The 17,764-nt window shown below is 37.4% G+C and overlaps 1 protein-coding gene across 1 annotated transcript in view; it reads left to right on the forward strand.

Annotated features, from left to right (window-relative positions):
* LOC139901372 (subtilisin-like protease SBT3.18) overlaps positions 1-17,447 on the forward strand; it is a 28,654-nt gene extending 11,207 nt beyond the window's left edge. The window contains 13 exon segments of the mRNA XM_071884093.1: positions 3,396-3,449; positions 3,593-3,683; positions 3,831-3,928; positions 4,418-4,546; positions 4,885-5,436; positions 5,439-5,548; positions 5,800-5,867; positions 11,423-11,584; positions 11,586-11,663; positions 11,751-11,871; positions 16,617-16,806; positions 16,896-17,124; positions 17,126-17,447. Coding sequence (XP_071740194.1) covers positions 3,396-3,449; positions 3,593-3,683; positions 3,831-3,928; positions 4,418-4,546; positions 4,885-5,436; positions 5,439-5,548; positions 5,800-5,867; positions 11,423-11,584; positions 11,586-11,663; positions 11,751-11,871; positions 16,617-16,806; positions 16,896-17,124; positions 17,126-17,447 — 2,204 coding nt within the window.
* Positions 17,448-17,764: the final 317 nt, after the last annotated feature.

Consider the following 17,764-nt stretch of genomic DNA (forward strand, 5'->3'; position numbering starts at 1 on the left):
CATCTTTGAGTCCTCATGACCCAAACTTACCCACAAACCCCCAAAACATTAACAATTGGGTTTTTATGTTTATTACTAACCCAAACCCTAACCCTTACACAATTAAAACAAGGAAATCAAGGTTAATACTTACCACTGCAATCAAAATGTAGCTAGGGACTAGATGAACAACTTTAGAACTCGCACTAAGCCCCGATTAGACCTTCTTCTTCCTTGATTTGAGCTCTCTCACTCTAGAACTTTCTCTCACTCTAGAATTGAAGTGGAAGGGTAATGGTAGATGAAAGTGGAGTTAAGTCACCCACCAAACTGATCTAATACCCTTAAATTCGTCCATTAAGTGAAAATATCAAAATACCCCTTGTAATATCTAAAAACAAGGCAGCAGACCCGCCAGTTCATCTGGACGGCGTCCAGCCCTTCACACTAGGACGGCGTCCCACCATTTTGGACGGCGTCCCAGCCATCTGGGTAAACAGGATCTTACAATAAATGAAGTATTTTTTAAAAATATTACGCGGTTGGTCCGTTACGTTCGTCCCATACATCACATTTACCACTTATGTTTTTTTTCCGACTTTGTTGGTCACTCAAGTATAATAAATTACGCAATTGGTCCCTCACCTTAATGACCGTTAAGAAAATTCTATTAAGTGTTAATGGACTTTTTACGTTCGTTAGCCTCAGAGATTGCACATACAAAACGAGCAAACTACAGAGACTGTTTATTTTTTTTAGTTCAAAAAATGACACTGAATTACTTTACCGGTTTATTAGGTAACATTAGCACACATTTTTAAATTTATGACCTACAATGATATTTTTGAAGTGTATATCATACATTTGAACAAAACTGAAATTAGTAGCTTTAACTAATGATTAAATGACATATTTTTAGTAAGAAACAACTGTAATTTGTATTAAATTGATAGAATAGTTAAACAAATTTTGTTGTCGAGGATAGTTTTGTGGTTTGCACACATTATATGAAGTGTTCAAATCACTAACGACCGTTAATTTATTCCGTTAAATTGTCATATGTCTTAGGGTATCTCTGTCCTTTTATTTATCTGCTATTTTTTATTTAATTTATTATTAATTATATTATATTATTTCATCTTTTTCACTTTCAGTTTAATCATCTCATATTCATATTTAATCACCAACGGAAAAGGTCGCAGATACAATCAAACCAGTATATACACAAACGTCTCGATTCTCAACCTCACGTCTTGATTCCACCACCGTCTCCGATGTCAAATTAGCACCGCCGTTGAAAGGTCGGAACTAACAACGGCACCTTCTTTGCCAACGATAAATTATCTCTGACATCGGCCTAAATCGTCCTTCACTCATTCAGGTACATTATTATTCAGTTAAAGAGTTTGAAGACTTTAAGTTGTTACGTAAATTGATATTGTAATGATTTTAATACTTGAGTTTGACGGCAAGCGATCATAAGTCGGGACTTGGTGAATTTGGTTGGTCCAAAACAGATGAAGTTCACATTTTTTTTTATGAAGAGAGCAAATCATCAATTTGAATAAATGAAAGTTCACAATTTAAAAAAACCAATTCGTGCTTCACGTAGCTATCTTTTGTTTTGATGATGGTGAATTGTTTTTGTTGAAATCATAATTTGAACTTTAGTTTGAAGAATTTTGTGTAAGTTTTTTTTTTTATTATTAGAAAGATTTTGTGACAGGATTATAAGAGTAGTGGTTTATTATTTTGATAGATAGATGAAGATATGGAGTAAGAAAAAGAAAGAATATAGGTTAAATGAAGAAATCACCATCACATATGTCAAATTTTAACGAAAAATTTAAAGAAGTTATTGATTTAGACCATTCGTGCAATGTGTGCAAATCACAGGGATTATCCACACCAATTTTTTTTTTTTACTATCCTAGCAATTTGATGCAAACTACATGAACTATGAGTGTAATTTTGTCTTTAGTAATGGGCCATAAGAGGAGCATTTCTGTTGTAGCTAGAAGTTCTTACAATTACGATATTAATTGCCCACTGGGTCATTCATGGGCCTAAACTTGTGTAGCTTTTTGATTGTTTGTCTTCTTGATAAAATATCATATACGGTAATAATGTTTCTGGATCAATGCTTCCATACTATGTTGCCTAGTGGATGGATATTGAAAAGATATATGTAAGTATTAATGATTATGATCATATAATCTAATAACAAGATATCTCACTGATTATAGGTTAATATTCTCACAATATGCTCATGTTCAAAACTCAATAGCGGCATATGGGATAAGCAGGTTAAACCACGTACACACGGGTAAAAGTACTCTCCCTAATTCAATTCAAATAATTGTAATAAATGAAAAGTTTATTATCGCCCGTGGGTCGGTTTCAAGGTTTCTTCACGGGCAGCGATGGGGGTGGGGTTATTATCGCTGCATCGGCATAGTCGAAACGGGAGATGATCGCAACGGGTGGTTTAGTTCCCCTCGGGTGATCCCAATCGCTGTCCAAAAAAAAAAAAAAGAAAAAAAGAAAAAAACAAGAGTATAGACTCATGGTACTACTACTCACTGAATTTTACAGATCATTACTTTTATCCTTTCACTTCCATATCTTAACTTTTTGGCTCTCAGTAACTTTTACTATTAGTTAGTACAACAATGGTCGTTGGAACTTAACTCTTCTTCTTATGAGTCCTGAAACAAACATAAATCGATACAAGTAGACAACATGATTAAAAAAAACTTCTGTTATTCTGAGTAAACTCAGCCATAGAATTCATTAGTGTGTGCAGTCTCTTTAGTTTTTAAGAATTACATTATGAACCATGTTGACTGTCTATTAGTCCAAGTAAGTTTTAAAGTAGAAAAACTATACTACTTATGTATATGAATCCAATTAAATCTATGATGCATGCAGGAACAAGAATACTTGCTATGATATATTTGCATATATATCAGATACCTACTAATCAATCATTTAGTCTTTAATTTTTACCAAATCTGTGTGTTCCTCAAGCTGCATGTCAATAATCCTGAAAGGCTAAGCAACACTAATGTTACACACCTTTTGGTCAGGAAATGATTCTGTTGCTAACATAATAATTAACAAGCTAACAAAATATCTTTGTACCATAGAACGGTCATCCATAAACAAGCACTATAATTACGTTTATATACGTTAGTTTAACTGTTTGTTAAAACTGTCAGCAATCATTTCTTTAGCCATTAAACGGGTAAATGGATAAGGTTTTCCTTGTTCAGACTACCCGAGAAGGAGAGTATTTTTACGCAGATGTATGTAGCCTTTTGACTTTTTTGCGATCACTACAATATTTAAGGTTGACAGGTGTTATAGTTTTCCCATATCCGGAACGATGACTAATGCTTATCATTCCTTTTCAGGGGTGGTCCTTTTATCACTTTATTTTATTATTATTCACTCTGCATCCACTTCCACTTCCACTTCAGATGTAACTTTAATTCGAAAAGTGCTTATAACTTTTTCATGTTTTAGCCCCATCGATTCTCACATATCTGGGTCATCTTGATTTAATATTGGGTTTGTTATTGTTTTACACTTGCAGGTTTACATTGTATACTTTACATTGTATACTTAGGACTCAATGAAATTCAAGATCCTATGCTTATTTCAAATTACCATATTAGCCTCCTTTCCACTGTCTTTTCAAGGTCACTCTTCCAAACCTTTGTTATCTCTGCTAATGTAGTCATCTAAAATCACAAATGCATTTAACAAAAAAATCACCACTATGATCATGTTTATTATGTATTTAATTATTTATATCTTACTAATTACTATGTATGTATTCCTAATAGCCAAGAAGACACGGAGCGATCCATGCTTTATAGCTACAGACATAGTTTCTCGGGCTTTTCTGCAAAACTTACTTCAACTCAAGCAGCAACCATAGCCAGTATGTGAAACAGTTTTTTTTTTTTTTTTTTTTTTCTTTTCTTAAAAAGCCAAACATTGCATTACCTGTTACCTTAGATAAAGGGGACAGGCAAAGCAGAATTTATTTTGTCAAATGTACCAATGATTAATTAATAATTTGGGACTATTTTCACAGAAAGTGTAAAAACTTTGATCCAGGTGGTCTTTTTCCTAGAAATAACCATTAATTAAGTTTCAAAAGGAACCATAAAAATCCCCAGTTTAACGTACGGGTCAAAAATGATGATCATGATAACTCGCGTGACAGTAACATTGACCTTGATAACTTTTTCTTAATTTGTAACATGGCACCTTCAAACAGATACCATTGACAAGGTTGAAGATTGACTTCAACAAAGCGATATAATATGGTTATTTATGAGTCAAACAAGTTAATTATGTTGGCTACCTGAACCACAAATTAGTTGTATTTTATTTAACTAATGCAAGATAAAACGTATTCGATCAGGAATGGAGAGAGTGATATCGGTGTTCACAAGTAGGACGTTGCAGTTGCACACAACAAGAAGCTGGGATTTCACGGGTCTCAACTTACACCCAACTCCTGATCAACCAACTCCACTGCAATTGAATTACGGAGAAGACCATACGAATTCACAATAACATTAAGAAATATACTTATGTTTTTTTTTTTTTTTTTTTGAAAGGCAAGCTTGCATCAGTCCGGACCGAAGCCTAGTCATCATTTGCACACACACGCGCTTTCGGGCAGGAAACCCGAACCACACTCTGAGGATCCGACCCTTAAACCATCCCGAGGGGCAGGCGGGCCGGACCTTAGTCCCGGAGCGGGTCGGTAAAACCTTCCCTTTGGGCCACCTTCAAGGAATATATATCAATTCCTAGAGCGGGTGACGAGGTTCGAACCCGAGACCTCTAGCCCTGCGAGTACACAAGTGTAACCGCGGTACCGCTGGACCGAAGATCCATTGGTAGGCATATGGCCAGAATATAAGAGTTACCAAGAAGAGCCTAACATGCATCCAATTCCAACAACTTGGAGAGGAGTTTGTGTCAGTGGACAAAATTTCAATCCTCAAACAGATTGCAACCTAAAGGTGATTGGGGCCCGTTATTACCTCACAGGATACGAGCAACAATACGGCCCACTGGATACAAACAGAACCTCAGAATATCGATCATCGCGTGACGCTAATGGCCATGGGACCCACACGGCCTCAACAGCAGTGGGGTCCATAGTGAAGACCGCAAGCTTTTTTGGGTTAGGAGAAGGGGCTGCTAGAGGAGGTGCGCCTAGAGCGCGATTAGCGGTTTATAAAGTGTGTTGGGAGGATGGAAAGTGTAATGAAGCTGATATATTAGCGGCTTTCGATGAAGCAATTGGTGATCGAGTTAATGAAATATCAGCCTCGTTACTTCCTTTTTATAGTAGGATTTCGGATATCGGGTCATTTCACGCTATGCAGAAGGGTATTAGCGTCATTTTCTCAGTAGGAAATAATGGACCGATCCGTCTCTAGTCCAAAATGTTGCACCTTGGAGTACGTGTGGGGCTGTTTCCTCTATTGATCGAAATTTTCCAACACACATATTACTGGATGATACTCACTCTTTCACGGTAACTAGTTTGTTTTATTGTATTTTGCTAACGACAACCCTAAAGATAGTCATTAACGCGCTTTAAACAGTTGTACATTTATGTAACTACCACCACTAAATTAATAAGTAAACGCTATGTACAATTGTTTAAAACGCGTTAATGACAACCCTTAGCTGTCGTTAGCAGAACCTTTTATTTATTTATATATTTATTTAAATTTTCAACAAAGTCCATGAATTCTGTTGAGCAAAAATCATTAATGTATGCAGGGAGAAAGCTTTAATAGTAAACATATAGAAGCCAATCTGGTTGGAGCTTCCACTTATTTCCGGGGAGGGTACAATCTCTATCTATCTCTTTAGACATACACATAATTTTTTTGACATAATTACGAGGGGACGACTAAATGCGACTAGGGTTTATGGTTACTCCGGCCATAAATTAGCAATTTTCCGTCAATTTTTCACCGTTTCAATTGCTTTATCCATCTATTTGGCTTCTGAATTGCACTCGTGAAGTATCATGGGCAAAAATTCCGGAGGAAAAAAGAAAAAACAGACCCAAACTGCAACTAGAGTTTTACGCAGTAGGGCTATTGGAGGAGATGAAGAGATTAGCGATAGTGATGATTCGAACAGATCAGTAAACAAAGAATTGAAGTCTGGGCAACGCCAAAAGCTTGATCCTCTAACTGGCTTACCGGTTACGCTGGATGAACATGATGATAGAGATGTAGACCAGGTTAGTGTTAGTGAAGTTCCAATTCCAAACACTAATATTACACCACCATTGGAGGACTATGAGTTTCCAGAATTGGTTCCATCCCTTGCGAAAAATAATGATTGTAGGTCTAGCTTGGTTGGCCAAATTAAACTGAATGAAAACACAATAACTAGCCCTAAGGATGATGGGAAAGAGGCCACACATAATGTGTCTCCATACCTGAATGCCTTAAACACGTTGCAGCCTCAAAAGAAAGTAAATTTCAGGTTTATGGAAACACAGAAGTCTCTAGAGGACGATATAGACGTGGAAATTCCACTGTCGTCTGTTTTGGAAACGCAAGAAAGATATCGTCATACTATCTATGGCTATTTTCTGGGAAAACGAGTGGCATACCCGGTGGTCCATAATTATGTAATGAACGTTTGGAAGAAGTATGGGATCGAAAAGGTTATGATGAATGCGAAAGGATTCTTCTTCTTTAAATTCACAACGGAAACGGGTATGAATGGAGTTCTTGAAAACGGACCATGGATTATTCGAACAATTCCAATAATTCTAAATAAATGGTCGCCTGAAATTACTCTAATGAAAGAGGATCTTAAGCGTGTTCCAGTGTGGGTGAAGCTACATGACATACCTCTCGCAGGATTTACGGAAGATGGATTAAGTTCTATTGCTTCTAAGGTCGGTATTCCAATAATGTTAGATTCGTATACAAGTTCTATGTGTCAGGATGCTTGGGGTAGACCTAATTATGCACGTGCCATGCTTGAAGTTACAGCTGAGTCTGATCCAAAAGAAAGCTTAAAGATAGCGATCCCTAATCCTAAGGGAGACACCAAAACTATTAGCATAGTGAAAGTGGAATACGAATGGAAACCACCGCGGTGTGATAACTGTAAAATTTTTGGTCATCGTGATGCACAATGTCCAAAAAGTATCCCGGTCCCTGAAGCGAATAAGACTGTCGATGGAGGATATCAGAAGGTGACTAAACAATCCAAGAGCACTGTGGGTGGAAAGCAGAAAACAGGAGATGGTTTTTTGGTTGTCAAACCAAAAGCAAAGTTTGTATACCGACGTAAAATGAATAATACCAATGGTGAAGGTGTGGCTAATAAAGTGGCAGGAACAAGTGGATTAAAGAACACAACAACTGATGAGAACCCATTTACTGCCTTGAATGATTTAAATGATGAAGATGATGGTGATGGGTTGAAAACTCATAATGGTCAGCTTATTGACGAGGATAGTGATATTGAGGTCGACTCGATTAACATGACTGAGGGGGCAAGCACTCCCGTTAAAAACGGTTCCCATGATTAGTATAGCTTCATGGAACATTAGGGGTTTGAACGTCATCCCTAAACAAAAAGAGGTTCGTGAGGTTATTACTAGTAACAATTTATGTGTTTGTGCGGTGTTAGAGTCTCATGTTTCGTTATCTAATTTGAGCTCTATATGTAATAATGTGTTTCCTGCTTGGGACTGGACGTCCAATAGTAGTTTATGTGTGTCAGGTACCCGTATTATATTGGGGTGGAACCCGTTGCTTGTTCACGTGATGGTGTTAGCAATCACAAACCAGGTGATACATTGTCAGATTCGTGTTAATAGCGATGGTAGCCAGTTCTTTACGTCTTTTGTATATGCTTCTAACAGCTACATACAAAGAAGATTTTTGTGGAATGATATTGAAATGCATCATGGCTTTGTGGGCGGTAATCCATGGGTGATCCTTGGGGACTTTAATGTTGCTTTGAATTTGGATGAGTCAACTACAGGTGGGTCTAATATGACCGTAGCAATGCGTGACTTTAAAGAATGCCTTGATAACAGTCAAATGGTTGACATAAATAGCATGGGATTACAATTCACATGGAATCAAAAACCAAAGACGAATGATGGTATTCTGAGGAAAATTGACCGGGTATTGGTTAATGATGTTTTTCTTTCTAAATATATTAATGCATATGCAATCTTTCAACCGTACAGAATATCAGACCATAGCCCATCGGTGCTCAAAATTCCGCATTCAGCGCCTGCAAAGCCACAAATGTTTCGTTTCAGCAACTACATTGCGGATAAGGAGGGGTTTATTGACTGTGTTTCGGATGGCTGGAAAAAACAAATTGAAGGGCACACTATGTATAGGGTGGTGAAGCGACTCAGAGATTTAAAAAAGCCTATTCGTAAAATCATGTGGAACAAAGGCAACCTTCATGCTAATGTTTGTAAATTGAGATCTGAGCTAGACCAACTTCAGTTGGACCTTGATAAAAATCCTACTTCGGAATATCTTCGCGAAGCAGAGGCTGTTAAGCTCAAAGAATTTAACGATGCCATATGGGACGAAGAGCGATTCTTAAAGCAGAAATCTAAGGTGGAATGGTTAAAAGCGGGAGATTGTAACACGAAGTACTTCCATAAAATCATTAAAGGCAAGGCGAATAAAAGTAGAATTAATGCCATTATGGATTCTCAGGGTTCGGTTATTGAAGGGCCAATGGTCTCAGATATCTTTGTTAACCATTATATGGAATTCTTAGGATCTTCACATCCATGTGAGAGGATTTCCGACCCCAATAATCTATTTTTGAAGAAATTATCTCCGATCCAAGCTTTAGACATGATATGTCCGGTTACTGATAATGAAGTCAAAGCTGCTATTTTCGAAATTGGGGAAGACAAAGCTCCGGGACCGGATGGGTACACTTCGGTTTTCTTTAAGAAAGCGTGGGAGATTGTTGGTCCGGATGTATGTAAGGCTGTGATTGATTTTTTCAATAACAGTCAGTTGTTGACTGAGATCAACCATACCATCCTTGCTCTAATTCCGAAGGTTGAAACACCTTGCAAAGTTAACGACTATCGGCCCATATCCTGCTGCAATGTCATATACAAATGTATTAGCAAAATAATTACAGCTAGAATTAAAGGAAGTCTGGATAGTATTGTCAGTGATAACCAGTCAGCCTTCATTCCCGGGAGACGTATTTCAGATAACATCTTGGTTACTCAAGAGATTATGAAGAACTACCACTTGGATAGAGGTACCCCTCGATGCGCTTTTAAAGTTGACATTCAAAAGGCGTATGACACCGTTGATTGGAAGTTTTTGGAAAACATTTTATTATACTTTGGTTTCCATCGTACCATGATTAAATGGATAATGAAATGTGTTTCCACAACCTCTTTCTCTATTAATATAAATGGGGAGCTCCATGGCTATTTTAAGGGAAAAAGAGGCTTGAGGCAAGGGGATCCTCTGTCCCCATACTTATTCACCTTGGTCATGGAATGTTTAACATTAATGATCAAAAGAAATGTTCTACATTCTGATGATTTTAAATACCATCCCAAATGTGAGGCGCAAGAAATTGTGAACATTTGCTTTGCAGATGATCTCTTTCTTTTTGCCCATGCGAGTGTTGGATCTGTTAAGCCTTTATCTGATGCTTTGGCCGAATTTAAAGCATGCTCGGGCTTGACGCCTAGCCTTCCAAAAAGTACGGCTTTTTTCTCCAATGTCTCTATAAGCTTAAAGAATGTGATTCTATCCTTAATGTCGTTTGAGGAAGGAGTGTTACCGGTACGTTACTTGGGTGTGCCTTTGATCTCGTCCCGTCTCTACTACAAAGATTGTAAAAGCTTGGTTGACCGGATTAAAATTAAAATTCAAGATTGGAAAAACAAGTTTTTGTCATATGCGGGTAGACTTCAGCTGATAAACTCGGTTCTATCCCCTATGCAGGTTTACTGGTCATCTGTTTTTGTACTTCCTGATGCTATTATCCATGATATTGAGAAATCAGTACGTGGATTTCTTTGGTGCAAAGGAGATTTGAAGAGAGGAAAGGCTAAGGTTAGTTGGAAGAATGTTTGTCTTCCTAAAGAAGAGGGTGGTCTTGGAATCAAAAGTCTAAAAGCATGGAACTTGGCTTTAATGTCTTATCATATATGGTGTTTATTAAATCATAAACAATCTATGTGGGTAAAATGGATCCATACTTATAGACTTAATAAACATAATTTTTGGAAGGTAGACGCTTCTAGTTCAGCAAGTTATGGGTGGCGTAAGATGCTGCAAATGAGAAGTATAGTAAGGCCGTTTATCATCCATAAAGTTGGTGATGGAAATGTAACTTCAGCGTGGCATGATACATGGACTGATTATGGGCCACTTAGTGAGCATATTACTCATAGATACGTTACTAGCGCTGGCTATTCGGACGACACAAAGGTGGCAGATTTGATCTCTAATGCTGGATGGCAATGGCCGGATCCATGGATCGATAAATTTCCAATGCTCATGAATGTTAGGCCTCCTGATTTATCAAAGTCTGATGTTATGTGTTGGCGACAATCTGATGGAAATTTGGTTGATTTCTCGACTAAGGAAGCATGGGAAACATTCAGACCACGTGCAACAAAAGTAATATGGCATTCGGTAGTGTGGTTCTCACAATGCATACCGCGTCATGCTTTTATTGTTTGGTTAATGGTGGGTGAAAAGCTGAAAACTCAAGATAAGATTAGAGTATGGGATATATGCGCTAATCAGAATGTTAATTTGTCATGCTCGTTGTGTGGTAACCAACAAGACTCCCACAATCATTTATTCTTTGAATGTACGTATTCTAAGCAAGTGTGGAATCAGGTTCAAGGTTTGATGCCCTTACGATCTCTAGGGGATAACTGGAAAGAGGTTATACATAAGATCAGTCCGATTTCTCATACGCGGGTGGCTAGAGTCGTAGTCTCTAAACTATTATTTGCCGCTACCATCTACTACATATGGCAAGAACGAAATCGGTGTTTGTTCAACCGAACAAAACGCAAAGCAGAGCAAGTTTATAAAGACATTTACAACACAGTGAGACTGAAGTTAATGTCTTTGAGGTTCAAAAATTCACAACATGTGTTGGAGGTGAAGATGAAGTGGAAAATATAGTTTTTGCTTTTGTCTTCCTTGTTTGATTGGCTAGTTTTTTTTTGGCTTGCTGGTTGTGTGCTTTGTTTGCATCAACCGTTTCTCATGTAATATTTTTTGATATATATAATTTACCGGGTGTATACCCTTTACCTAAAAAAAAAAAATTACGAGGGTAGTCCCTGTGGTTTACCCTAATTTGCGCAGATGGTCCCTAAACTTTTTGATAACAGGATATGCAGAATGGATAGATGGAGAAACAATAGTGCGGTGGGAACAGTTATCCTGTGCTTCTCAACTCTAGGACCAGTGCAGATTGAAGAGGCGGAAGTAGCCGCTTTAGTAGCAAACGCATCAGCCTTGATCTTTGTAGACTCCCCTACTCGTTCAGTATGCTGATGTGGATGTAATCCCTACCGTTCGTATTGACATGATTCAAGGCACTCAAATTAACCATCATATCTTTCAAGCAATGTAAGAAAGACTACATATATAAGTGCAACCGCTTAAATCAGCAACTACTGTATATAATAACAGAAACTGGTTTCTTGAAAAATAAAGGATGAACCTGACAAAGATCCATATATTTCCAAGTAAGACGGTTATCAAACAATCACCAGCACCTGTTGTTGCAGAATTTTCATCAAGAGGACCAAGCTCCATTTCACCTGATATTCTCAAGGTACTTCACTTTTTGATATTATAATACAGTAAAAATCAATGAAAAAAAAGAAAACAACTAATAATAAAATTAAGGGTTATTAACCAATTTGCTCAAAAAAAAAACTTTATGATGTTTGACAAAAAAAAAAAAAATTTACATTTTTGACCACGTAAGCGACTTGCAAATGGGTACCGAGAAACACATATTGCAAGCAACTTGCGTATGGGTCGTGACTGAGAAAAAAATTAAGATCGCGGTATGATATTTCTCGGTCACCATTTATAAGCAATTTTGTTGGGCAAAACGTCATATATATATATATATATATATATATATATATATATATATATATATATATATATATATATATATATATATATATATATATATATATATATATATATATATAGGGGCAGGAGCAATGGGGAAGTAACCAATCGAGGGAAGGGGGGAAGCAAAATTTTTTTTTTTTTTTTTTTCGTTTTTTTGGATTTTTTTTTCCAGGCATCAAGATCACAGGAAAATATGAACATTTAAAAAAGACACTTCGTGATGAATGTTATTATTTTGGCGGGAAAACGGTCGACAAAAATAACATTCAAGATAATATTGTACGTGAAGAATGTTAACTTTTTTTTTCTTCATGTTTTGTGAAGTAAAATTTAGCCCGATTTAGAGTTTAGGGTTTAGGGTTTGGTGTTTTGGGAACCCCAAACACCAAACCCTAAACCCTAAACTCTAAACCGTTCGTGTTAAAAACTCAATCTAAATCCTAAATCTAAACCCTATACCCTAAATTTCTAAACCCTAATATCTAAACCCTAATATCTAAAACCTCAACATACGCTCGAAAAACACGATAATTGTTATATATTACTTCTTTGAGCGTTTTCCCGCTAAAATAAAAACATTTATCACAAAGTGTCTTTATTAAATGTTTATATTTTCATCCAATCTATAATGTTCGTGAACAAAGTTTTTTCAAAAAACAAAAAAAAAAAAAAAATCTGCTTCCCCCCGTTCCCCCCGATTGGTTACTTCCCTCTTGATACTACCACTATATATATATATATATATATTTTGATGCAGTTATGCTTGAAGATAGGGCTGGATTTTTTGTGGGCCCAAGAAGCCCAATTATTTTGGTATGGGTTGCCTATGTTTTAATGAATATGCCGATTGTCAAAAAAAGGATTAAGGAGCCAGATTGACAGTTGACGTATTCATGGAAACAACAGGAGTTTAAAAGTCTACTCCTACTTTTATGTTATTTTCATGCTTATCTTATTTTATTGTTAGCTAGCTAGATATTAATTTGTTTTATTTTGGTCTTATCCATATCTTTGTTTTGGCCTTTAAAAGGTCACGTAGGATTTTATTTGGGATCAGTTTTTTGAGTTTGATTTGATAATAAAAAAAGGCTGTAGTCTCTTGTTAAAAACCGTGAAGGTTTTTTCCCTGCTAAACCGAGAAGGTTAGCTTTGTGCACTATAAACCGAGAAGGTTTATATCTATCCGGTCATACCGAGAAGGTTGGCTACCCTATCGTTCTTGTTTATTGTTTAGCCACGATCCGTCAATACACTATTTGGCTACCCTATCGTTCTTGTTTATTGTTTAGCCACGATCCGTCAATACATTATTTGGTATCAGATTTCAGGCATGGCTAAACAAGTTGAGTTTGAGAGATTGAATCGCAAGATTCAAGAGTTTGAAAACATGCAAAATCTCTTGCGTTGTATAGAGATGAAGCTTGAAAATCTTGAAATTTCAAGAAAGGCTCAATCCGATGACACTATCGATTCGGTTGATCAAGTTTTTAATATGGAGTATATTCTCGAAACTTTTGTGGAGGAATATACAACACCCATTTATGATACTTATTGTGAAGAAGAGGAGGCAGAATGAGACCAGATGAATAATACTTTGGCGCATTTGATGTCGTCAATCACTTGTTACAGTGAAGTCGAGACAACTGATGATCCTTTTAATGTGATAGGAAAAATTAAAGGTGATACATATCCAGAACTCCCGGGTCATCACCTTGGTTTGATCACTTCTAGTTTTGTTAATTTGTCATCATTTGTTGGTGGTAGTAGGGACGATTTAGACTCGAGGACGAGTCTTCTCGAAGAAGGGGATGATGATGCAGTTATGCTTGAAGATAGGGCTGGATTTTTTGTGGGCCCAAGAAGCCCAATTATTTTGGTATGGGTTGCCTATGTTTTAATGAATCTGGCGATTGTCAAAAAAAGGATTAAGGAGCCAGATTGACCGTTGACGTATTCATGGAAACAACAGGAGTTTAAAAGTCTACTCCTACTTTTATGTTATTTTCATGCTTATCTTATTTTATTGTTAGCTAGCTAGATATTAATTTGTTTTATTTTGGTCTTATCCATATCTTTGTTTTGGCCTTTAAAAGGTCACGTAGGATTTTATTTGGGATCAGTTTTTTGAGTTTGATTTGATAATAAAAAAAGGCTGTAGCCTCTTGTTAAAAACCGTGAAGGTTTTTTCCCTGCTAAACCGAGAAGGTTAGCTTTGTGCACTATAAACCGAGAAGGTTTATATCTATCCGGTCATACCGAGAAGGTTGGCTACCCTATCGTTCTTGTTTATTGTTTAGCCACGATCCGTCAATACACTATTTGGCTACCCTATCGTTCTTGTTTATTGTTTAGCCACGATCCGTCAATACACTATTTGCATAATGCGGAATGAAGGATCGATGGCTAAAATAAAGAATGGATAGATAGTTCAACCTTCTCGGTTTGAACCTGGATGTGCTAACCTTCACGGTTTAGCAGAAACAACAACCTTCTCGGTTGATAGACAAAAAAAAAACCACAAGGCTTTCTTTTATTTCACGTAGACAATATCAATCAAAAACTGAGTTTTGTGTCAAAACGTGTATATATGGCAGGGACACGCTAACCCTGTGTGCCGTAGCACCCACCAATCCCACCCCGAAAGAGACCTGTGCCGGAAAAGTACCTCCTCCCAGTACCCACAGTGGCGGCAAGAGCAATTTTTACCCCAGCTAGCTAGACCCCCGAAAACACTTCACAAATTCCCCCCGGAGGAGAAATAATTCCATGCGGAGCGCCCAGACTGAGAATCGAACTTGCGCCTTCCTTGTGTCAAAGCTTCCCCCACTGTGGGCCCAGGTATCAAAGGCATCGGGTACCACTGAGCTAGAAGCTCGTTGGTTCAAAAACTGAGTTTTGCAAAGCTAATACATGGATATAAATACTAAATAAAATAATACGGAATAGATAAATAAATATATAGTAGATAAGCATGAAAATAAAAATTTAAAATATCAAAATCCTTGTTGAATTTAGCTCTTGAATTTTAACTCCGATCTAGCCGACTTCTCTTGTTTCCTTAGCCAACACGTCTACTATCCTATCCCTACTTGATCCTCATGTGGCCCAATAAAATTATTTTGCAACCCACTAACTTGATTCATTTGTTCGGACCCAAATTTACCCAATCTTTCAGTCAAATAATTCCGAGGCCCCATCCATGCAAACCCAAAATTGTTGCCCGATTCTGCATCATCCTCCCCTTCTTCGAAAAGACTCGTCCTTGAGTCTACAACATCAATGGATGAAACATCCATCCGATCCTCAAGAATTACACAAATGTTTTGTAACTCGTTTCTCAAATTAACATCATCATCTTCAAAATTCAGAAAATTTGCATGATTGTCAATTGCCATCTCGCTACGAAAATATGGCCCAACCAAGACACCCATGTTTTCTGTCTTCACTTCCACGTCCTTTTCACTATCTATATCATAGATGGGCTCTTCATCCTCACCATCCGTATCATAGATGGGTTCGGAATCTTCATCTACAATAGGTTCCGGAACGTATTCCAGATTAAAAAGTTGTTCAACCTTCATACCATTGGTCTGGAAGGGATCATCATGAAGGTCTTGTTTGAATCCGCTCGGCGCATCGGCGAATGGATTCATACTTTCCCACCGGTTCTCTGTTTGATACGAAGCATAGCGTTCATCATATTTATGATGTCGGCCCCGTTCTAATTTTACTATTCTTCGTCGCAAACGCTCGATTTCAGCATCTCTTGGATCAATATAACTGCCTCGTTCGGCGTATCTGCTATAGTCACCTCGGTAGATGTAGTTAGCCATGCCTGGAATCTGATACCACATAATGCGGAATGAAGGATCGATGGCTAAAATAAAGAATGGATAGATAGTTCAACCTTCTCGGTTTGAACCTGGATGTGCTAACCTTCACGGTTTAGTAGAAACAACAACCTTCTCGGTTGATAGACAAAAAAAAACCACAAGGCTTTCTTTTATTTCACGTAGACAATATCAATCAAAAAGTGAGTTTTGCAAAGCTAATACATGGATATAAATACTAAATAAAATAATACGGAATAGATAAATAAATATGGAGTAGATAAACATGAAAATAAAAATTTAAAATATCAAAATCCTTGTTGAATTTAGCTCTTGAATTTTAACTCCGATCTAGCCGACTTCTCTTGTTTCCTTAGCCAACACGTCTACTATCCTATCCCTACTTGATCCTCATGTGGCCCAATAAAATTATTTTGCAACCCACTAACTTGATTCATTTGTTCGGACCCAAATTTACCCAATCTTTCAGTCAAATAATTCCGAGGCCCCATCCATGCAAACCCAAAATTGTTGCCCGATTCTGCATCATATTTTGGTGCAAAATGCATAATAACCCTAAAATTCATTAAAAATTAAGCAGCCAGATATAAGTGGTCCTGGAATCAGCATACTAGCAGCATGGTTACCTGGAGTATCTCCAACTTCAACGTCGAATTTTCAATCAGGAACATCGATGTCATGCCCTCACGTATCCGGTGTTGTCGCTCTTATCAAATCACTGCATCCTCATTGGTCCCCAGCAGCCATTAGATCAGCTCTAATCACAACAGGTGCTAATTCGATCCGATTCAATAACATAATACAATACAATTCTAGTTTATGTTTTAATGAAAGTTTGTATTTGTATGTCAACATACAGCCTACAACCGTGACACAAACCACGACACCATATTATCTGCAGGGACAAATGAAAAGTCAACTCCATTTGACATAGGAGCTGGTCACCTTAACCCTACAAAAGCTATCGATCCTGGTCTGGTTTACGACATGAAACCTGATGACTACATTCTCTTCCTTTGCAACAGCGGCTACACAAACGATCAAATCAAAAGAATCGTCGTCCTCCCTTTTGAAACAAACATAACCTGTCCCATCCATCACAGTTTCGAGTCTCCAGTCAACCGTTACCATTAAAAGAACTGTTCAAAACGTGAGTTACAAGAAAACAGCCATATACATAGGTACCGTTGTTAGTCCTAATGGGGTGGAAGTTACAGTTTGGCCAAGAATTTTGTTTTTTTCATCTTACTTGACGGATGATGAAGTTTCGTATTATGTGACTTTAACACCGAAAAAGGTGTCACAAGGTAGATATGATTATGGTGAGATTGTTTGGTCTGATGGGTTTCATACCGTTAGGACTCCACTGGTTGTTTGTGTTAATATTGCTACCAACATACATCAATTCTAAACTTCTTAATTATTTGAAGTTCCCTTCCCTTGCAATAAAAAGGTTAGTAAAAATACTTCAATGCATTTAGTCTTCTATCATGTGTCAATCATTCTAACCTGTTGGTTGTTTTTTTTTAGACATCAGTTTGGGATCCCCCAGTGGAACTAAATCATCCACGCGTTATCTCTCGTAGTTGCATAATCCGCCCCCAACTACTGCTCTGAAGGAAACTCGGACCAATCCGAGGCATGGCCGGTAAAACCCCCATCCCGGCTGCCCGCGCACTAAAAGAAAGGCATCCTGGGTGAATTTTTTTTTCCAGGCAAAAATAACGA

This window comes from Rutidosis leptorrhynchoides, chromosome 3 (genome assembly GCF_046630445.1).
Source record: "Rutidosis leptorrhynchoides isolate AG116_Rl617_1_P2 chromosome 3, CSIRO_AGI_Rlap_v1, whole genome shotgun sequence".
NCBI classification, from domain to species: domain Eukaryota; kingdom Viridiplantae; phylum Streptophyta; class Magnoliopsida; order Asterales; family Asteraceae; genus Rutidosis; species Rutidosis leptorrhynchoides.